Here is a 23,150-nt window from a genome sequence, read left to right on the forward strand (position 1 = left end):
GTGGTGGTGGTGGTGGTGGTGGCAGTGGAGGCAGCAGTGGCAGAAGTGTCAGCAGTATACTTGGGCAAAAATGTGTTGGTTCCCCCCATATTCTTTCACATGGCAGAATTTGGCTGAATTGTTGTTCAGTCCAGAACAAATCTATTAAATGCAAAATGACTTTCATAGTGCAAAAGAAGATTAATTCAGGCAATTCCAAGATGGAGTTTTGTGGAGCTGCGGGCTATTAGTCACTGCAAATTGAACACTCCAGAAACTATGTATGATATTTGATTTTCATTACCTATGAAAATACTTGCTCAAAGCTCTTGGGCTAAGAAAAAGGGTAATATATACTCCTATGTAATTATCATTATCTAGAGTGTATACTCATTCAAGTTAGGTACTCAATAATATCTTAATTCCTGTAATAGTTTGCATTTTATTTACTGTTATATACCTATATTAAAATTGTGAATTGCTGCAGAATATGTTAGAGCTACAAAATGCCAAAAATAACCGTGATGATTTTTATAAGTTTTTTGTCAATCATTTTTTATTGAGATTTTCCAAGTTATCAACAGTATCACATAGCTTAATTGGCAAACATAGCTCTGTGTGTAACAGGTGCTAACATGGTTACTTCGAGTATGTAGTTATAACATTGATAGGGAACGTATCTCGGGGAACCAAGTCTAGCTAGGTCTTCTTATCCTTTGTAGCATGTCAATCTCAGTCGGTGTCTATCTGGCCTCAATTTCGTGCACCTTTGATTGGTGGTATGTAACCATCTCCCCCCCATTATCGTCAGCTTAGCTCCTGTCTCATCTCTGCTAGGATATCTCCTTAGTACTCTGATGCCTTTGTCAAGCTAGCCTGTAGTCAAGCTCTGTCCGTGTGGGGGTTTCTGGTTGTTACAGCATTAGGTTCTGGCCTCTGGACCTCGTGGAGCGTGTTTGGATTTTTATAAGTTTTTTTATTCTTTACGTAGACACACACTTAAAACAAAAAAATAAAGAGCACCAGAAAATCCGTGATTATTTTGCAGAACCTCTTATTTTCTCTTTTTTAGCTCTTCAATGGTTATGGAGATTCCAGCTGTTCGGTAATCTGCGTGAGCTGACCCAGTTATGCTGGAGGACACATTTGGCTGAGAACCGCTTCAAGAGATTCAGTTCTAGGAGTTTGCTAATCAAATCTTTAGCTTCTGGTAACGCAGAAAAAAAAGATAGGTAGACGGAAATAAGAGATAATATGCATGTGATATTCCTAAATAACAATCATCCACTGAGAAAACTATTCTACAAAATAACTCTAAAGGAAAAAAAATTGATTACTGAAAACTGATGCGCTGAGCAGCAACATGGTTTGACTTCTTACTTGGGTCTGCTAAACACTGCTCCCCACCTCCACTGCTGATGACAGAGAGGCAGAAAGTCCTCAAGAGGAGCTTCTGTTTGTCCTCCTGAGCTAAGTCCTACACTGCAGGTCTTGCTCATTGACTGAGAGGATCAGCTGAACATTCTCAGATAATGAAATAAGCCCTGCACTGTAGGGTTTAGCTCAGACAGAGCGATTCTAGATGTCCATTATCAAAAGTGGAGATGGGGAGCATCAAACTGCAGACCCCAGTTTAGAAATTATACTGTGCTAAAGAGTGTTAATGACTTACTGTGAATATTATTGATGTGGAGCTCTGGTGTACTCTCTGGCATACCAATAATATACAACTCGTAAAAAAGAAGGACATTAGTATACAAAAGTGGGACAGAGGGACTTGGGACCAGACTAGGGAATGCCCCTCTTGTGTAGGGATAGTTGGGAGTTATGTGCTGGATTATTGTTCCCTGTTTATGACAGCCACATCATTCTTTTAATGATTTGTGGAGAAGCATGGACTTTAAATTCAGTGACAGAGACTAAATACATAAAATATTTTCATGTGTTGGTTTACCAAGCAATGCTTTCTGTGTTACTACAGACTTACAATCCTAGCATCCTTACAATGGGTGCTAGGCACCAGTAGACTCCGTGGACGCAGTTTGGGAATTGTTTTCTTCCCAACCCTTACACTTTGGTATTACCTCTCTGATTGTAGATTGTAAAACAACCAACCTAAACGCTCTAGCAGGCAAGTCTCACTTCTCTGCCTCAAGAGAAACATGTTATAATTAAAGTAATAGCCCCCATCTGTCACTAAAGGATGGGTGCTAGAAGAGCATTAGCTTATTAATAAAATAATAGCACCCACCCACCTATGGGTGGTGGCTGAGGGGGTTCATTTGTTCCTCCAGGGTTATTATAATTATACGCCCCACTTGTTAAAGCAGAGTGGGGGTTGAACGGATAGTATATTCCCACTTTAATATTTCATTAATTGACACTATAATGCTATCCTTGCTTTTTAACTAAATAACTCGCACTCATTAGCCACGGGTGGGGGGCGCAAGGGCGTGGACAGTGATCTGCCCACCTCCTGTTATTTATTATTGAGCTTTCAATCTATGCCCATGGGTGGGTCATAGGGGAACCTTTGCTAAGTACCCCTGCATGTTTTAGTGATTGGGCAATATTGGCTGTGCAGTTAATAGTATTTTCTGACAATAAGCAGCAACTAAAAGGTAAATAGATACAGCGCTGGCTCCACAAATAGCAGCAAGCTCTGGTACTTGGATACCCTAAAAATCCAAAGACATATAGTGAAATGAAAGAATAGGTTGCGCCAAATAACTAGACAGTACTAGTATTGCTTAGGAATACAGTTGTATGCAAGTAGTCGTAACTGAAATCTATAATTGCAAAGAATGTCCCTGTAAAACAATAAAAAAGTCCTTGATAATGGTGCTAGTTGTAGTAGGTAGTTCAATGTATTTCACCAATTAAGATGGATTCCAAAATATGAAACGACAATAAATAACAGAGAGAATGAACAATAGTGTGATATTAAAGTGAAATATAAAATGGTGAGAGCACTCTAAAACATTGAAAATTACCAATACTTCATAGGGAATATTCCTAAAAAAATTGAGATAAAAGACCATAGGGTAATATAGTAAAAACTAATATTAAAACACCTTGTTATTGGTCAAACTCACATATATCTGAGTCACTTGAAAGCTGACTCAGACTAAAAAGCGGAGAAGAGCATCTATGTTGGTGGATGTCTGTTAAGATTCAGGATACTTCCTGTAGTGCCAAAAGATAATCTCTCCAAAAGACCCAGGATGCAGGATCGATTTCAAGATGATTTATTTAGACACAAGTAACAAATTAAAATAAAACAGAATAAGTCCACCAAAAATATCGCCACCTGACGCGTTTCGGCGTTATAGCCTTCTTCAGAAGCGGTGATTCTGCTCTTCTCCATTTAGTTTCTTTTAAATGACAAAATTGGCGCTGTTTTCTCTTCCCTTCCGGTAAATACTTCCGCATTCGTCATCAATATTCGACGGTCACATTCGGCGCACACATTCAGAATCCTTGCTCCGTGACGTCAGGACGTAGTTGTAGTACCGGGAGTTACTGGCGGACATTTTTAAAAGTCCATCTGCAACAGTGTTTGCCAGGACCTTTCGTTTGTAAAAATTTATTTGGCAGTACATTTAAAAATACATATAAGGAAAGCATATATTAACACATTGGTATTAAAATCCTTCTCTCTATATCAATTGAATAAAAATAATTCAGATACAACAAATTAAAAATAAATAAAAAAAATATATTAATCTCATTAGGTCTTATATAAAATATACCTCATGATCCCCAGGACAAAAGGAGGAAAAGGAGGGAAAAAAGAAGAGAGGCACATTAAATAAAATTATGAAACATATTAAATATATAAAAAGTATATAAATAAAAACATTTAAATACAGGAATTAATCTCAAAATCGGCATTCAAGCCGTGAGGTATCAAAGTGTCCATATTAAAAATCCACCTCATTTCACTTCTACTGAGGAGGTTTTCTATGTCTTCTCCTCTCCAGTGTGTTTTGACACCTTCTATTCCTATAAATTCCATTCCACTGGCGTTCCCACCATGGGCTTCCAAAAAATGTTTAGATGCACTGTGTTGCGGGAATTTGCGATTAATATTATAAATATGTTCCCTAATGCGGATTTTCAAAGCCCTTGATGTTTTTCCAATATATTGATATCCGCAGGGACATATAACCATATATATAATATTTTTGGAATTACAAGTTAAAAATGATTTAATGTTGTATTCTTGTTGGTTAGTGAATGAGGTGAATTTCGTAATGCTTTTATTTTTAATGGTTCTTAAAGTGCACCCTCTACATGACATGCAATAATAAAAACCTTTTTCTCTTTTAAAAAACATTAACATCTTGTTGTTATTATTACTATTATCCTTATCTAAAAAGCTTGTGGTTAAGATTTGTTTAAAACTTTTAGCCCCTCTATGAATAATTCTGTGTTTTTTACTTAAATACCGACAAATTTCTTTATCTTCTTCTAAAATATGCCAATTCTTGTGTATTATCTTCCGTAAAGAATTGCTACTAGAACTGAAATTAAAAATGATGGGTATTTCTTCATTTTCTTCCATAGATTTCTTGTTTTTATTTTTTCCTTCTAAAATACCATCCCTTGGTTCTGCTTCAATTTGTGCACATATTGCTTTAAGGGAGTCATGAGTATAGCCTTTCTCTACAAGTTGGTAAATTAAAATTTTAGATTGGCATTTAAATTGATCCAATTCCGTACAATTCCGTCTCAATCTTAAAAACTGACCTTTTGGTATGTTGGTCAGCCATGGTTTAAAATGACAACTTTTAAGATCAATAAAGCTATTTACATCTACTGTTTTAAAAAAAAAAGTTTTACTCTTAATTTGATCATTCTCTACATAAATGCATAAATCTAAAAAATTGACTAAAATTGACTGAAGGTGTGCGCCGAATGTGACCGTCGAATATTGATGACGAATGCAGAAGTATTTACCGGAAGGGAAGAGAAAACGGTGCCAATTTTGGCATTTAAAAGAAACGAAACGGAGAAGAGCAAAATCACCGCTTCTGAAGAAGGCTATAACGCCGAAACGCGTCAGGTGGCGATATTTTTGGTGGACTTATTCTGTTTTATTTTAATTTGTTACTTGTGTCTAAATAAATCATCTTGAAATCGATCCTGCATCCTGGGTCTTTTGGAGAGATTATCTTTTGGCACTACAGGAAGTATCCTGAATCTTAACAGACATACACCAACATAGATGCTCTTCTCCGCTTTTTAGCCTGAGTCAGCTTTCAAGTGACTCAGATATATGTGAGTTTGACCAATAACAAGGTGGTTTTTTTTTCAATTTGACAATTTTTATTTTCATAGGAAATGGGGTACAGAAGGTAAGAGGGGAGGGGGGGAATATTGCCATTCAATACTGCATTATTACGAAATTTACAGTTTCTTCAGACACTTCGGCTCCCCCTGTATAGGTAGGGGTTAAACTGCTGTACGACATACATGTAATGGCGTCGATTTGTGCTTGTGGACGCATTGTTTCCCAGTACCTCTGGTGGTATCACCTGAGACTTGTGGGCATAGCGCTAGGAGTCATATTCACCCCTTTTCATCTTTCCATCCATGTAGTTAGACATATACCCCTATGTTTGTTTATCTAACGACTCGTTGCCGTTTGGGAACAGTCTTGGTGTGGAGCTCAATTCTTGCATTGCTTCAAGCGGGTTGGGGAGGAGCTTAGAGAAAAAGGGGGGGCGGGGGCAATAGAGAATGGGCTGTGGTATAACATATACCAACTGAGTCTGCAACATAAACATCATCAACGAATCTGCACTTCATTTTTAGTTTAGTATAAAGTAAAACTCATGTATGGTGGCCCCCCGCGCGGGTCGCCCCGTCTAGGCAGGCCCATCCGAACCCAGGGCGCACTCGCGTGTTGGACACCTGCTCCCGCCGCCCATGTATTCATAGGTGGGAGAGCTTGCAATTGGCTTTAGACTGGCCTGAGACCTTCCCTTCTTTCCATGTATGAGTCTCCCCTCTACCGTGTGTAGCTGCCTCGTTTCATGTTAAGTGGCACTATTTCGTTCTATGTATGACTTCCATTTGGTGTGTGCTTCCCTAATTGTATGGTTCGTTCTTAAGTATTTACTAGCCATGTGTTCGTATTCCCAATTTGTGGAGATTTGACATATCAGTGCTTGTTTGGTTGGCGGTCGGGGCTGTTTCCAACATCTGGCTATCAGAGTTGCCGCTGCTATTAGGGTTTGGAATATTATTTGTCTCTCCGGTTTGTGCCAGAGATTGAGGTGCATGAAGAGCAGGCCTTGTTCTGGTGTCAAGTGATATATGTGTTTCCTATCGTGTGAGTGATAATTTCCTCCACTTGCTTCCAATATGGGGTCAGAGCTCGACAAGTCCACCATATATGGAACATCGTTCCCCGTTCTCCGCAATTTCTCCAGCATTCCGACTTGGTGCATGGATATATTGTGGCCAGTTTGTCTGGGACCATGTACCATCTATATAGGACTTTTCTCATCGTTTCTAAGTGCGAGGCACACATGGTGAGGCCCTTATGTGCTCTGAAAGCTAGCTTCCACTCCCTTTCCTCTAACACGTGTCCCAAGTCGGCATGCCATTTGTCTCTGAAGTCTGTTTGGGAGTCGGTGTGTGTGTTTGTCAGGATTGTATATAGTTTGGAGATGATTTTTGTGGGAATTGTTTCAGTCAAGCACAGTTGTTCCAGGGGGTGTGTGGGCTGCTGCTCGGGGCTGCCAAGTTCAGGGAGGGTAGACACAAAGGATTTTAGCTGTAGGTAGGGAAAAATGTGTTTGGCCGGTAGAGAGAACCTGGACTGCAGTATCGGAAACGGTATTATTTTACCTCCCTCACACAACTGTTGCACATGAGTGCAACCTCCCGTGAGCCATGGTATGAAATCGAAGTTGTGGATATGCGCTTTAATACTCGCTATTGGCGTGTTTCCTATGTTAGGGCCTCCTCCTCCCATGAAGGCTTTAGCCTTCTCCCACACTTGTAGCATAACCTTCGTTGGAGGCAACATGTCAGCGGTTTTCAGGTTTGGTGCGTGAGGTGTCCAGTATATGTGTCTTAGGCCGTGTGTGCAGGTCCACTGAGATTCTATGTACACCCATTGAGGGGGATCTTTCCCCGAGTTTGAGGTTGCAACGGCTGCCAACTGCGTGGCGTAGTAATACGCCTTTAAGTCCGGCATCCCCAGACCCCCTTCTGTCACCGGTTTTTGTAAGAGTCTTGTGGCCACCCGTATTTTACGGTTCGCCCACACGAATCTCACCATCAGTGTTTGTAACGTTGCAAAGTATTTCCCCGGTACATGTATGGGGATTGTGCGTAAAAGGTATAGGAGTTTAGGGAGTAGGGTCCTTTTAAATGCTGCTAATCTACCCAGCCACGATAGGAATTTTCCCTCCCATGATCGAAGTGTGTCTTCAACCGATTTGGTAAGTTTGGCGAAATTAACTTTGAACAGATTGGGCAGGTGGGGGGGTATATGTACCCCTAGGAATGTGATGTTATCTGTCCGCCAATCGAATGAGAAGGTGTCTCTAAGCTGTCTCAAAAGGTCCTTGCGGATCCCTATGCCCATGGCTTGGGACTTGGCGACGTTTAGTTTGTAGTAGGAATTGAGTCCGTATTCCTTAATGCCTTCCATTAGGTGTGGCAGGGATATCATGGGCTGGGTCAATGTCAATAAGATATCATCCGCGAATAAGTTGATCTTAAATTCCTTTTCCCCTATTTTTACGCCATGGATAGCTTCGTTCGCCCTGATGAGTGCCGCCAGCGGCTCGAGAGCTAGTACATAAAGCAGGGGAGAGAGCGGGCAACCTTGCCTCGTTCCGTTTGTTATATTGAAGGTTTCAGACGTGGAGCCCGCTGTAACCACCTGTGCAGATGGGTTATGGTATAGAGCCCCGACCGCTGAGCGGAATGTCTCCGGCAGTCCGAATTTGCATAGGACCGCTTCCAGAAACCCCCAGCCCAGGCGGTCAAAGGCCTTTTCTGCATCTAGTGAAATGACTAGGCATTCCATACGATGTTTCTGTGCACTGTGTATAATATCTATGACCTTCCTTGTGTTATCGCCTCCCTGGCGTCCCTTCACAAACCCCACCTGGTCGTCATGTATCAGCTGTGGGAGTATGTCGCTCAGTCTTGTAGCGTATATTTTAGCGAAAAGTTTTGTGTCGGTGTTGAGTAACGAAATCGGGCGAAAGTTTTGCGGTTGTGTTGGCAGTTTTCCGGGCTTGGGAAGCGTGATTATGTGTGCTTTCAGTGCCTCCTGAGGCAGTGCACGGTGCATAACAGCCTCATTAAATGCGTTTGTTATGTACAGAGCTAAAATCTGTTGGAATTTCTTATAATACCCGTTTGCAAAGCCATTTGGGCCTGTGGCCTTATCCGCGGGCAGTGTGGCTATGGCTTTAATCACTTCAAGTTCCGTGATGGGGGCTGAGAGGGAGTCTTGTTGGGCGGAGGTAAGTTTGGGTAGATTAATTTTGTTCAAGAACGCGCTTATTTTAAGTTCCCGTGGTTGGGGGGTGGTTCGGTCGTTTCCAAGGTTGTAAAGTGATTGGCAAAAACGTTACTAATGTCTTTGGGTGCTACTATTTTGTGTCCTGTTGGGGATATCATGTACGCTATTTTTTGGGCTGCCTGTTGTGTCTTAATTCTCTTTGCTAGTAGTTTGCCTGCTGTGTTGCCCTGCAAGTAGTTCCTAGCTTTGAGTTTTTTAAGATGTCGCCCCACTTGTTCTAAAGACAATTTGTGTATGCGCTCCGTCACTTGTATAATATGTGCCTTCAGTTCCTTCGTGGGTGCATTTTGGTTTTGTATTGTAAGACGTTGGAGATCTTTTTGATAAGTTAGTAGTTGTGAGTTGGCCTGTTGTTTTAGAAAGGATGCTCTCCGTATGAGCAAGCCTCTTATGACCGATTTGTGTGCCTGCCATAATGTGGTTCTTGAGACAACATTGGAGTCATTGTTCTGAAAGTAATGCAGTATGCCTGCCTTTAGTTCATTGGAAAAGTCGCTGTCTCGCAGTAGTGTTGTGTTTATGCGCCAGGGGCTTCTGTGAGTAGGGTCGTACATGTTTTTGAGCATCAGTTCCACTGGAGCGTGGTCGGACCACGTTATGGGTCCTATTTCGCAGTCAGTTATCTGTGTCATGTCTGGACCTGAAATGAGGAACCCGTCAATGCGGGAGTAGGTGTTATGTACTGTGGAGAAAAATGTGTATCCCCTCTCTCCCACATGACGGGCTCTCCACACATCATAAAAGTGGTGGCAGTGGAGGAGGTTTCTCAGTGCTCTGCTTTGTTTTTTGAGTGGGGCGGTCCGCGCTTTCGACGCGGCTAGTGTCGTATCGATCGTGGGATCAAACACATGGTTAAAATCTCCACATATTATAGTGGTGCCTTGTTGGATGTGCTGCAATTTTATTATGAGTTGGTGTAGAAAATTCCTTTGGTTCGTGTTCGGGGCGTAGATATTCGCTATGGTGTACGGCATGTCGTTGAGTGTACCTGTTATGATAACATATCTGCCGTCTGGGTCAATATGGTGTGAGTGGGGGGGGCGGAGCCTAACTGCCAAAGCGAACGGATGCATGCCTCTGCAGCTCCGGACACAAACCGACTAAAAAAGCTTTTTCACGGGCAATAACCGGCGATATCGAGAGCCCGGACAGCACACCTGCACATTTAAACAGCATGGGGCGTAAGAATAAGAAAGCCAAACCAGATCGTCCCAATATGGGAATGGATATTGGCGAACTATGGCGCCAGGCGCAGGGCGCGACTGGGCCCAAGATGGCCGCGATATCTGGCGGCTGTTCCGATTTCTCCGAGGACCTAGCCTCAGAGGAGGACGAGACCTTCCTACTCACACCGACGAAACCCCTGCCAAAACGGACAGACCTGGACACATCTCCGGTCACCATATCGGCACTAAAAGGGCTCCTAGCGAATCTACAGACCACCCTACAGGCAGACATAGCCTCGATAAAGGGAGGCCTACAGGGCCTAACAGACCGCATGGGGAACATGGAAACAAACGCCCAAAGAGACTCCCAGCGGATACAGGCGCTGGAGGGGGCAGTACGGGACCTCCAACAGCAGAATCAGGCCCACGAACGCCGCTTTGCGGCCCAAGAAGACCTGCGCCGCAGAAATAATTTGAAAATAAGGGGGGTACCCGATACGGTCCCCGAAACGGAGGTACCGCATTTAATCAGGAGGATGATGGGGGACTTACTGCCGCCAAAACAAGCCAAAGCCACCCCTCTGGACGGTCTCTTCCGAATCCCTAAGCCGGCCAAAGCCCCTTCAACCGCCACGAGAGACCTGATCATTCAATTCCGCAATGGAGCGGATAAAACGGCAATACTAAAGGCACTCAGGGGCAAGCCGAACTACAGGTTCGAAAACATGGCACTAGAATTCTACAGCGACTTGTCGGGCAGCACCATGGCCTGGAGACGGTCACTCAGACCCCTTACCCTATTGCTCCGCCAACGCAACATCGGATACCGCTGGCGCTCACCTCGCATGCTCCAAGCAACACACGGGGAGACTGTTTACTCTATCCAGAGCCTGAGCGATGCAACCGCGCTCCTACGAGACCTGGGACTCTCACAGGACTACCTGTCACAGCCACAACCGCAACCCAATAACCCACACACGCCTGGGACCCGAGTAGGGTCACACCGTTCATCCCACGAAGACCCACGGCTGAGACGTCGGCGGCGGCACCCACATGAGGCCCTCTGGGGCTCCCTGATAGGACCTCACCATGACCGGGACACTCTCCTGCTTATCTTCCGCTACTTTATTTTCTTCTCCTTTTTCCATTACTCCCGTTATGTTCGGGGCTGCCTTGCAGTCTACGTTATTTGACATACTTTTGCCACTTATGGCTTTATAACTCACGAATGTTATATGTTATGACTTTATGTTTTCACGCTAAAAGGACGACTCACGTTGCCACAGTCTGAGACACCCATAATCGCGAAAGCGAACTTGCTTAAACGAGAACCTCCCCTGGAGCTATAGCCTACCTAGGCCCCCCACCCACAGCGAAGGCGCACTTAGTCATCCACTCACACCGACCTGCACGACCTGACTCCCGACTTGAAACTTAGTCACATAGACAGGAACCATATCGGAGGACACTTAACATTAGACCCCTCAGATAACACAACACACAGGGCACTCTCACCTAGACAGCATAATTTATCTTTTAGCTGACCAAGCCGCAATACCAATAGGACTGTACCCTAAGTGCCCACCATACTTAACACTACAGCGGTAATTTTCTAATCTAGTTTAAACCTGAAATGCTCCTAGCGACACGACTCCTCTGGACTTAGCCTAATATTATCAAAAATAATGTGCTGTTAATCCGTATGCCATATTGACCAATTGTCTACACTCACCTTTCTAATGCTGTTGTGGCATGGGAAGAAAATGTTATATGTCTATATCTGCACAACAAAAATAAAGAATTAAAAAAAAAAACATGGTGTGAGTGAGGAAGGTACGCCACGTTTTTGCTGATTAATATCGACGTACCTCTTGTCTTGTTAGTCGTGGTCGCATGAAATTGAATAGGGAAGTCGTGTTGTAGGATAGTGGGATGTGAGCCTGTTGTGAAGTGTGTCTCTTGTAGACACAGCACGTCTATTCCCTTTTGTTTGATTTCTTTATAGAGAAGGTGTCGTTTGACCGGGATATTTAGTCCTCTGACATTATGTGTGTAAACTTTCATGGTGGGAGGTGGTCATATTCCTGTGTGTGGCCTCGTGTAGTTAGTCTATATGCGGGGGGTCCCTGTTGTCCCAGTTCCCTCTAACCCAGGGTGCGTCCCCTATGTACCTCTTGATGTGCCAGCGCTCGTTCTCGCTTGGAGGAGTGCTGTCTCATATCCTCAACCCCAATCCATGGTCTCTGTTGCCCTTTGAAGTGCATTCTGTTAACAGCAGACATAGCAAACATAAACATACAAACAGTAACAATAACAACAAGGGGAAAAACGAATAAAACCTGATCTGCCGGGTATCCGGCTGTGCACCTGCTCACGGTGCTATGGGGGTGGAAGCTTACGGCTTCCGTCTTGGCTGCAGTTCTGCGGCCTCGGCCTATGTGATAAAATTGTATGGTTTGATTTCAGTTACCTAATGGTGTTTGGTACTTATGGGAGGTCTGTGACTGTATCAATCCTAAGGCTCGTAGGGTGCGGTTTTGGGGCCTATGAGATCTTGTGGTTCCCTCTGGATAAGGGGTCAGTCTCGAGCAATAATGGTCCCAGCACCCAGAGAAGTGTACAAATTTCAGAATATATAGATATCCGAGTAAGCACCTGCACTGATATGGCACAGCTAATATTTTATCCCTTTTTTTTTTTTTGGTATCCTGCTTTAAGGAGACTCCGGGGGGGGGGGGGGGGGAGAGACAGTTGTCCCATGACTGTTAGTATAGAGTATGCGTCCCCTCATTGTGGCCCCTCGGGCGGCAAGCTGCCTATCTCACCCCTGTAGGGGTTGTTCCTCTCCCACCCCGTGTGAGTTAGGGCCTCTGTGGCGGGTGTGTGTAAATCAGAGCGCGCTATGTTCGGTCCCCCGCCTCACAACCCCGACCCCCAGGTATCCCGTCTCCCACTAACATATATCTCACCCATGTAAGTTTGTTATATGTGCTACTCGACATCACTATAATACAAAATGTATACAAGCCTGAACCCGTTAGACAGGATTTCATCTGCCATATTCACAGTCCCAGCACCTCCTCACAGGGGCATATCAGGCCTTGGTTTTCCTCCATGATGGAGTGAGTCTCTGAGTCCCTTGCCCTTTAGTTTGCACTTTGATGCCCCAGCTGTGAAGGGTTTTCTTTCCGTCTTCTGGAGTGTGCATGATGGTTGTCTTCCCGTTCCTCTGTACCACTAGTTTAACCGGGTAGCCCCACCTGTACGGTAGATGTAGTTGGCGAAGATGCGTTGTAATGTCGGAGAACTCTTTTCTTCTTTTCAGCGTGAACGCCGAAATGTCAGCATAGATGGAGATGTGCTGGTAGGTCGAGAGAGTGTTCCCTTTGTTCCGTGCTCGATTCGCCCTCATAATTTCCTCTTTAATGTGGAAATAGTGGAGACGGATCAGGGTGTCTCTGGGCGTTTCTGCAGGCAAAAAGGCTGGTTTTGGAATTCTGTGTGCCCGGTCCATCAGCAACATATCTTGTGGCACATCTGGGGCAAGGGCCTTGAACATGACTGTAAGGTAGGTTTGAAGATCTGACGGGCCAACACTTTCGGCTATGCCTCTTATTCTGAGATTGTTACGCCGTCCCCTGTCCTCCATATCAGCCATTTTCTCTTCTTGGGCTGTAAGATGGACTTTAAGGCTATCCAGTGTTGCCGCCATATTGTTGTAGGCCTCTTCGTGTTCCGCCATCTTATTTTTGATCGTTGACGTCCTTTCCCCCAGCTCCTTGAAATCTGATCTGAGGTCCGTTATAGATGTCTGAAAAGACACTTGCAGCTTGTCAGCCATCGAATTCAGGAGGGCTTGCAGGATCCCCTTTGTGACTGGGAGATCTGCGGTTCCCGACTCCTGGGCTGCGCCGGTGTCCTCTTCCCCACCATCTTGGGTTTCCTCGTGGGAAGTTTGACCCCGCGTTTGGCTAGATTTAACTCCAAAAAAATTTGACTTGTCGCCTCTTTCCGTCTGGCGACGCTGTTTAGGTTGGGACACCTTGTAAATTATAGTGCCCCTGCAGCTGGTCACTGATTGCTTCTATGTTTAGGCCTTAGCAGCTCGGAGCTCCTGCTACATGCGGCCGCTCTCGCTGGAGTCCAGGACACGCCCCAATAACAAGGTGTTTTAATATTAGTTTTTACTATATTACCCTATGGTCTTTTATCTCGATTTTTTTTAGGAATATTCCCTATGAAGTATTGGTAATTTTCAATGTTTTAGAGTGCTCTCACCATTTTATATTTCACTTTTATTTCACTTGTATGTGTGTTGAGTGGTGCACATAGGTGATAGCAGCACCAGATTTCCACTTTTCCCAACATTCTGTTTTATTGTATTATAATAGTGTGATATTGTTTGTAATCCGTGCAGAAGCAATAATTTTTATAAAAATACACTCACAAACAAGGAGCCGTCTGTTGGCTCGATTGTATCTGCTTCTGACAATATAATCCTTGTGACATGATTTTAGGTGAAGAATGTCAAAAAGGTCTTTGTAAGGACACTGGTACGTCTTACGTTATCTTCACAGCATACGCATCTCACATGGAATACATAAAAAGGGGATCCAATAGTGCAACCCAATAGAACAAACGCAGTGCGTATATAAAAAGAGAATAAAATGCACTCACAAACAAAGAACTTCCAATTCAGCTCTCAGTAAAATTTTGAAGCGGTATAATCCCGCTCACGGATATAACTTGTAAAGGATGTTCCTCCGTATTTTCCAATGGGTATATAGTAGACATGTGCAATTCGTTTTGTTCTGAATGTAAATTCGGACGAATTTCAGTGCCAAATTAAAATATTTTACCAAACAAATAATAAAAGATAAATGCATAAAATACTTAACATTCTTTTAAAATCACAACGCGTTTTGCCCAAATGGCTTTTTCAAGTGACAATAATGGAGGTTCTACAAGTAGCTCTCTTTATAGAGCATTTGAAATTACAAACAATTTTAAAAAGGTGGGATTATGACATCATCTAAGTCACATGATTAATGCAACACATTGTGATTCATTCATGACTCAGAAGTGCATACAATTAATACATAAATAACACATGTAATGAGTGTTAGTCACTAATAGCAGTTTCTAATATTTAATATACAAATTAGTGTTGGGAATTACCTTTTTTATAAAATAATTAGAAAATGAGCGAGAGATGGGAAAAGAAAAAACTACAACCTTTTTTTTTGTTTACATTATGGCAGAGGGCAGATACAATAGCTCTAATAGACAACCCTATCAACTAATCATGAAGTATAGCCGCAACCCATGACCGCGACTCAACTCAATAAAGCATTATGGGAGAAGTAGTTGTGTGTGTGTGTGTGTGTGTGTGTTTTGTTGTTGTTGTTGTTTTTATATCTCACTTGTTTTTTATTGTGATGCAATATTCCCACTTTTTAAAAAGCTGGGATTATGACATAATCTCAGTCACATGACTAATGCAACACTATTTTATATAAAATATATTATTTTATATTATAGCTATGTAAAAAGGTAAATTCCCAACACTAATGTGTTTATTAAATATTCGAAACTGCTATTAGTGACTTAGACTCACTAAATATGTTATTTATGTATTAATTGTATGCACTTATTAGTCATGAATGAATCACAATGTGTTGCATTAGTCATTAGTGACAGAGATGATGTCATAATTCCACTTTTTTGACAGAGATAATGTCATAATTCCACTTTTTTTAAATTCCCTATAAATAGGGCTACTTGTAGGACCTCCATTATTGTCACTTGAAAAGCCATCTAGGAAAAACGCGTTGTGATTTTAACAGATTGTTAAGTATTTTATGCTATTATCTTTTATTATTTGTTTGGTAAAATATTTTTATTTTTTTTTGTAATTCTTTATTTTCAAAAGACAGAAATTACAGGCACGTATACATTGCGCAGAAGTGGATCATGGGCTTATGCAAGAGCCAAGGTTCTAACATTCCAGCAGAACAATTTTATACAGAAGGAGAGAATTGTTACATGGCATAGAACATTAGGTTTCTTTTGTACGAGCCTGTTCTGTCAGGTTTTTCAACATTTTTATAACATATGTAACGAAACAAGGTATGGTTAGGTTTTGGCGTTAGACTATAAGAGTGACTCCCTTTTCTTGGAGTCTCTAACCCTTTTGTTGTGTAGAAACAGCGTAGCCTGGTTGTAGCTGTGGTTGTTCTTTGTGCAATAAACATTTTGCAGAGTTAAGCTGTTTCAAGATAGTGAAAGTGGTTACAGTGAGTGACGGGTTGGGGATGTGTGTAGAACTTGTGGAGATGGGGTTTGAGGAGCCCTGTTGGGCATTTCCTCTAGTCTGTATCTGGTAGTGTAGGTCCGTGGATGTCGTTGGTTTTGGGTCGGGGGTTGAGGAAGGGGGGGGGGGTAGGGGGTCCATTCCTCTTTGTAGGGGACGGTTACGAGCGTGTTGTAGAGGATGGTGATCTTCTTTGTAAGTGTATGATTTTTTGTGGGGGTGGGGTGTGTGGGAGCTTATGGATGTTGTTGTTCACTTGGAGTGTGTGTGATTCGGGTGTTCTGTTAGGTTCTGTTCGTGATCTATTGTCACGGGGTAGTAGATTCAGAGGTGGCAGAGAGAGAGGGGGAGAGAAAAAGAGCGGAGAAGAAGGGAAAAAAAAAAGGGAAAAGGGGGGTGGGTGGGGCTGTTCTGGGATCTTGTGGGGTGTAGTTTTCTTTAGGATATGCCCTTTTGTAATTGAGGGGTTGGCTTTCTTGTTTTTATGTATGTGTCCTGTGTGAATTATCTGGGTGTGGGGAATTCATATAGCCAGGGGTCCCATATCTTGTTGAAATTTGTGATGTTGTCATGTACTATGGCGGACAATTTGTCCATGTGTCTGGCTTCTTCAATTTTGTGTAAGACGATTTGTGTTGTTGGTACTTCGGGTTTGCTCCATACTTCTGCTATCGCCCTTCGGGTTGCCAGGGCAATGCGGGCGATTAGTTTGTTCTGGCATCTGGGGGTGTGTTGCAGTGGCCAGGGGTCAAGCGGGATCGCTGTGTGCAGAACCCGAGAAGCGAGTTGTGCTATGTTGTCCCACAGTGGGGCTATTTTGGGGCATTCCCACCACACATGGAGGCCTTTTAATCCGCATTGTTTCCAGCATACGTCCGTGGGTGTGATCCCCATCTGTTTTAGTCTAAGGGGGTGAGGTACCATCTCATGAGGGTCTTATATGCCTGTTCCTTGTGGTTAACACAGATGGAAACTGTGGCTGTGGCCTCCCAAATTGTTTCCCAGTCCGAAGGTGAGTTCGGTGGCCCGAGGTCCCTCTCCCAAGCCGACACATATGTTAGGGAGTGTTCTCTCTGGGTTGTAATTATTGCTGTGTAAAGGGCAGAAATTTGGCTTTTGTGGATGGGGTTTGTTATGCAGGTTCTCTCTAGGGTGGTCTTTGGTGTGGTGCTTGCTTTTTTGTTTATTGGTGTCTCAAGGAAGCTGCGTATTTGTAGGTAGCGAAAGTGGTCAAATGTGTTTAATGGGGTGTTTTGGGGGAGTTCGGGAAACTGGAGCAATGTTTGGCCTTGGTAGAAGTTATAAAATCGGGTTAGGTTGTTTTCTTCGAATCTGGAGAAGTGTTGGGGCGTCATGCCGGGGGTGAATTGCGTGTTACGCAATATTGGAGTTTGCGGGGAAGGGTTCGATATTAAAGAGCATTTGGTCGTGATTTTGTCCCAAATTTTGATGGAGTTTGTGATTGCTGGGGAGGTGATCCCTATTCGGGGTCTGGCTTGTTTGGGCAGCCAGATGTGTAGGGAGGGGAAATCTCTCCCGAAAATTGTATGTTCTAGATCAACCCAGCGTTTTATGCCATAAGGGGCGTGTAGGTGTTGCACCTGAGCTATTTGGGTTGCATGGTAGTAGTGCATGAAGTGGGGTAGACCCAGGCCTCTCGCTCTGTTTGGTACATATAGTGTTGCTCGTTTGATTCTCGCTCTCTTGTTAGCCCAGATGAATCTATCTATTTTGGTTTGCAAATTTTTGAAGTCTTTGGTGACGAGAGTGATGGGTAGTGCCTGAAAGAGATTTAAGAATCTGGGGAGTAAGTTCATCTTTACGGAAGCTAGTCTCCCTAGCCAAGAGATAGATAGATTAGCCCAGGAGTCTAGGTCTCGGGTGGCCATTTGTAGTAACGGAGTGTAGTTCAGGTGGTACGTTTGGGAGAGGTCTTTGGGCAGGCGGGTTCCTAGGTATGTTATGTTTGTGCTTGAGAGGTCAAATGGGTATGTTTTTGTCAGGTGTTGGAGTTGTTGGGGGTTTATGTGTATTGGTAGGGTTTCGTTTTTTTCTATGTTGAGCTTGTACCCTGATATTCTTGCGTAGTCGTCTAATGCTGTCAATAGTGGTGGTATGGATTCGGTTGGATTGGTGATGGTTAAGAGGATATCGTCAGCGTATGCGGCTGTTTTGTATTCTTCGTTACGGATTGAGATTCCGGTTATTTGTCGGTTTTGTCTTAGCGTTTGTAGGAGGGGTTCTAGGGAGAGGGCGAAAAGTATGGGGGAGAGTAGGCAGCCCTGTCTAGTGCCATTACGTATTTTTACTGTTGGGGGGGAGGTGAGTGGTAGGAGGAGTTTAGCCGTTGGGGTCGCGTACATTGTTCGTAAGGCATTAAAGAATGGTCGTGGGAATCCGAATTTATGTAGCGTGGCAAATAGAAATGGCCAAAGCAGTCGGTCGACCGCCTTTTCGGCGTCTAGTGATAGAATTAGGGTGGGGATCTGGCGAATCGTCACCGTCCAAATTAGGTCGTATGTTTGTCTGATATTGTCGCATGCCTGTCTGCTGGGTATGAAGCCCACTTGGTCTGGGTGGATTAGTTTATGGAGGTGTGGGTTTAGGCGGTTGGCGAGGATTTAGGTAAATAGCTTGATATCCACATTTAGGAGGGATATTGGGCGGAAATGGCCGGGCTCGAGGTGGGTTTTCTGTGGTTTCGGGAGTAGGCAGATGTTGGCTTGTAACATTTCCGGCGGAAGCGGGTCACCTTCCATGATCTTATTATACAGATTGCATAGATGGGGGGTTAAGGTGTTAGAGAATGTTTTAAAGTATAGGCCTGTGTAGCCGTCTGGGCCTGGACATTTGTTCGGTTTATGACCTTTGATTGCTTTCGCTACTTCTTCTTCTGTGATCGGGGATGCGATTTGGTCTACTGCTGTTTCTGAGAGAGTCGGTAGTGTGGTCGAGGTTAGGTAGGCGTCTATCAGGTCCCTGAGGGCTTGTGGTTCTGAGCGTACTTGTGGGCTGTGGCTGTGGAGTTTGGTGAAGTATGTGTGGAAGACTTCTGCTATTTGGTGTGGGAGTGTTCGCAAATGCCCGTCTGGGGCGTGGATCTGATGAATTTGTTTATGAGCAGTGCGTTGGCGCAATCTGCGTGTTAGTAGGGTGTCTGCCTTGTTGGATTTTTCGTAGTAGAGTTGCTTGGTCCATTGTAGGGCCTTTGTTGCGTCTTTTGCCATGAAGCTTTTCAGCTCGGTTTGGCATGTTGTAATTTGTGTTTGTAGTTCCGTGGTGGGGTCTCGTTTGAATTTGTATTCTAGTGTGCGTAGTTGGGTAAGTGTTTGTTCTAGGGAATGGAGTTGTTGTTTTTTTCTTATGGACGCGAGGTTGATGAGAGTTCCCCGGATGACCGTTTTATGTGCCGCCCAGAGGACCCCCTCCGTTGTGGCTGAGGGTTTGTTAATTTCAAAATATTCGGAGAGTTCCCTCTGGAGGGCATCCACGGTAGCGGGGTCGTGGAGGAGAGTGGGGTTTAGCCGCCAGGACCATGGTCTAGTTATGTTTGGCAGTTTGATAGTGAGAGCGATCTCTGCATGGTCCGACCAGGTTATCGATCCGATGCTGGAGGTTTTAGTTTGTGGGAGGAGAGAAGGAGATATTAGGAACATGTCTATTCTTGAGTGTGAGCGGTGGGGGTGTGAATAGAATGTGTAGTCTTTCATGGAGGGGTGTTGGGTTCTCCATATGTCTATCAGGCGGGTGTCGATAACGAATGAGAGCAGGAGTTTGTCTGTTTTAGCTGTAGGGGGTTGGTCTCGGGTTGTCGGTCCCGCCCTGCGTCTATCTTCCTTCGGGTGGAGGGTAGCGTTGAAGTCTCCGCCAATGATTAGGTGGTGGGATGGGAATAGTTTAAGGTGTGCCTGTATGGCGTTCCAGAATGTAGTAGCTGGGCCATTAGGGGCATAGAGGGAGGTGAAGGCGTATTTTTGTGAGCCTATGAGGCCTGCTATTGTGAGATACTGACCCTGTGGGTCTTGGTGTGTTTGTTGGACCATTAGGGGGCATGATTTTCGGAGCATGATGGCAACTCCGCCCTGTTTGCCCGTGGAAGCGCATGCTGTATAATATTTGTTGTAGTGTCGGCTTAGGAGAGGGAGCGGTTTGGTTTGGGAGAAGTGTGTTTCTTGAAGGCACAGTATGTCTGCTTTAGACCTGTTGGCCCAGCGTAGAAATTGGTGGCGTTTTGCGGGGCTGTTGAGGCCTTTGCAATTGATAGATATACAAGTCAGCAGGCTGGATTTGGATTGTCTCTCTGATCCCAAATGTGGTGCTTCTGCGGTGCGGGTGGTCGCTGTGGTCATTTCGGGGGGTGGCGGAGTAGGGGGTAAAAAGAGGAGGAGATTACACACAGAAAGTAACAAATAATCAAAAAATGAAAAAAAAAAAAGGGGGGGTGGGGGGGATAGGGGGTTGGGTGGGGTGATGAAGATCGGATGTGTACTAGCCTGGTCTTAAGTGTGGTTTGCCAGGTCCTGTGGGGGCGGAGTGTCCCTGGACTTCTTGTGTGGGAAACGATGTGTCCGGGTATTGTAGGAGGAGTTGGGTATGTGGTTTAAGTTAGTGTTCAATTGGGTTATGGTGGTTTGGTGTTTAAAGTGGAGGGTTGGGCCTCTATGTGAGTTAGGGCCCCTCCCCCTGGGCTGTGCGTTTGTGTCGGGTGTAGTGCTGGAGTGGGGTGGTGTTGAGCTGAGTTAGTTGTGTTTGGTGGTGGGTTGACGGTGTAGTGTAGGTCGTGGGGCCATCCATTGTGTGGTGGTGTGTGGTGCGAGGGGGGTTGTGTCTGTGTTGTTACCTGTCGTTCAGGTAGGGGTTTGAGGAGGGGTGTGACTATGGTGTGTGTGTCCGCGTGGCGTCATGGGGTGTGGAATGGAGTTGTCTCTATATTGTCAGGCAGAGGTGAATTAATGGGGTTGCTAACCATACTATTTACATATTCTCAACAAACAACTATCTACATGGTTCTTGTGCTTTGGTGGTTTTAGTTCGCCTTGTGCGTGGTTTGGTTAGTTTTATACCCTGATTCCCAGGGCTGGCGTGTTCCTTATGGCTTGTGGCGGCATAGGTGTGGGTGCGGGGGTGCAGTAACTGTCGAGTTGTAGCGTAGTGACCTTTTGGTCGTGCGTCTGGTGGCTTAAATGAGTGTGGTGCTCCTGCACGTCTAGTACTATGGAGGGGTGGGTCCCAGGCGTGCGTTTGTCCCCATATGCCACCCCCTGACTGTCCTTGTCGCTGTGGTTGGGCGGTTGGGTGTTGATGTGGTTCCAGTCAGTGGGTGTGGGGCTGAAGTCATGCCCGTGTCAGGAGGGTGTGGGGAGGATACGGCTTTTCTGTCTCCACCCCACCTCCCTCTCCCCCCCTCCCCGTCCCCGTCCCCGATATTAGTAATGTCCTGCCTGACCTGTGGTGTGTTACCCTGCATGTGGCACATCGAACAGTAAAAAGCATTTTTGACATAACATTTAGGATTGTGACATTCAAAAGACATAGGGTGATACTTATGTTGGTTGTCCCTTCGTCTTTGTGCCTTGGTGACCTGGTTATGCGGGATGTCCTGAGGCAGTTCAGGTCACCTTGTAAATAGCCAGTTCAATATGTGCCCGGTTGGGTATCTCAAGGACTCTTTGTGTTCCTTTGTGAGGTTCGTGGCTATGGTTGCCATGCCGGGTGGTCGTTGGTTTATGCGCCCAGGAGGCGGGATTAGGCTTTGGTATGGTTGCTGATCGTCCAATATGGCGGGTCTTTGGGTCTTTTCCGTAATTTTTGTTGTCGAGTGCTGGAGGGCGGTTTGATGCCTAGTGGGTGGGGGTATAGTGGTATGGCGAAAAAAAACCAGCCAAGTGAGAGAAGTATGGTATGGATGTCGAGAAAAAATAAAAGATTTAAAAGTGGATAAATAAAGGTTTCCCCATGGTTAGCCCCTGGCATGGTGGTAGTTGGTCTGATTCCAGTGGGTAAGTATGTCCCGGGAAGTTGTCGTCTGTGGTTGCTTCGGATTGGAGGGCAAGTCCCAGGTCTTTGGCAAAATCCACCATATCAGTGACTCTAAACAGCGTGCAGACGTGGTTGCCTTTTCTCGCTGTTAATTTAACGGGGTGCCTCCACATTTCCAGCCCTGTTGAGTGAGGGCTGTGGTTAAGGGTTTCAGCTCTTTTCGTTTTTGTAGTGTAGAGGGGGCCAGATCTTGATAAAATTGGACAGTTTGGCCTTGTACTTGGGGGGGGGGGGGGGTTGCCCTCGCTTTTCCCATGATTTGCTCTTTGATGTTAAAGTGGAGCATTTTGAGGATGACATCCCTGGGGGCTTGAGGGTTAAAGGCTGGGGGATGCAGTGCCCTGTGTATGCGTTCAATAGTGAGCTCTAGCTCTGAGGCCTCTGGTAGCATGGTCTTGAAGAGTACCTGTATTGTGGGGCGCAGGGCGTCCGCCATTATGGATTCTGGTAAGCCTCGCAGCCGTATATTATTCCGGCGGGACCAATTATTCAAATCTTCCACTCCGTCTTCTAGTTGTTGAATCTTGTCATGTAGATGGGAGATTTCCTGGTCATGGAATCGGGACCTGGCAGTGATTTCAGTTATCCCGGCTTCAGTTTTGTGTGTTCTGGCGGCAAGTGTCTCAATGTCCGTTTTTAGTCCCGTGATATGTTTATCCAATTCCGCCGCTGTGTAGGCTTTGATGTCATTTGTCGCCTCTTGCAGCATTTGGCGGAGGTCCCTGTAACGGATCGACTGGCACCCCGACTGGGTACCTCCGTTAATGGATGCTCCTAGCGCTTCCTGAGGCCTCCAAGCACTCTAGCCGACACCACAATCACCGAATCAGAGAAGCATATGAATCCTCTCAAGCCTCTGAATGCTGTAGACAGTTGAATAGGAACCATACGAATAGGTTTTCACTCCTAGCAGTCAAACCGGAACAGCATGCAATAAATCCTTCCCCCAATAATGAGACGACACTTCACTTTGAGGGTAAAACAGGAACTCTGGACTGGCTCATCCAGCCTGGCTTTTATTTCCAACTCACACATACAGGCCACACCCAGGGGGAGGCATAAAAGAACCAATGACATAGATGGTACAACCCACACA

General features: G+C 44.8%; 1 protein-coding gene across 1 annotated transcript in view; it reads right to left on the reverse strand.

The window, feature by feature from the left end:
* Nucleotides 1–726: 726 nt before the first annotated feature.
* The window catches only part of DCLK3 (doublecortin like kinase 3), a 154,464-nt gene continuing 132,040 nt past the window's right edge, over nt 727–23,150 (reverse strand). Inside the window, exon 5 of the mRNA XM_063452043.1 lies at nt 727–1,186. Coding sequence (XP_063308113.1) covers nt 1,056–1,186 — 131 coding nt within the window. The 3' untranslated portion in view covers nt 727–1,055. The remainder of the gene's footprint in view (nt 1,187–23,150) is intronic.

Source organism: Pelobates fuscus, chromosome 4 (genome assembly GCF_036172605.1).
Source record: "Pelobates fuscus isolate aPelFus1 chromosome 4, aPelFus1.pri, whole genome shotgun sequence".
Classification (NCBI taxonomy): Eukaryota; Metazoa; Chordata; class Amphibia; order Anura; family Pelobatidae; genus Pelobates; species Pelobates fuscus.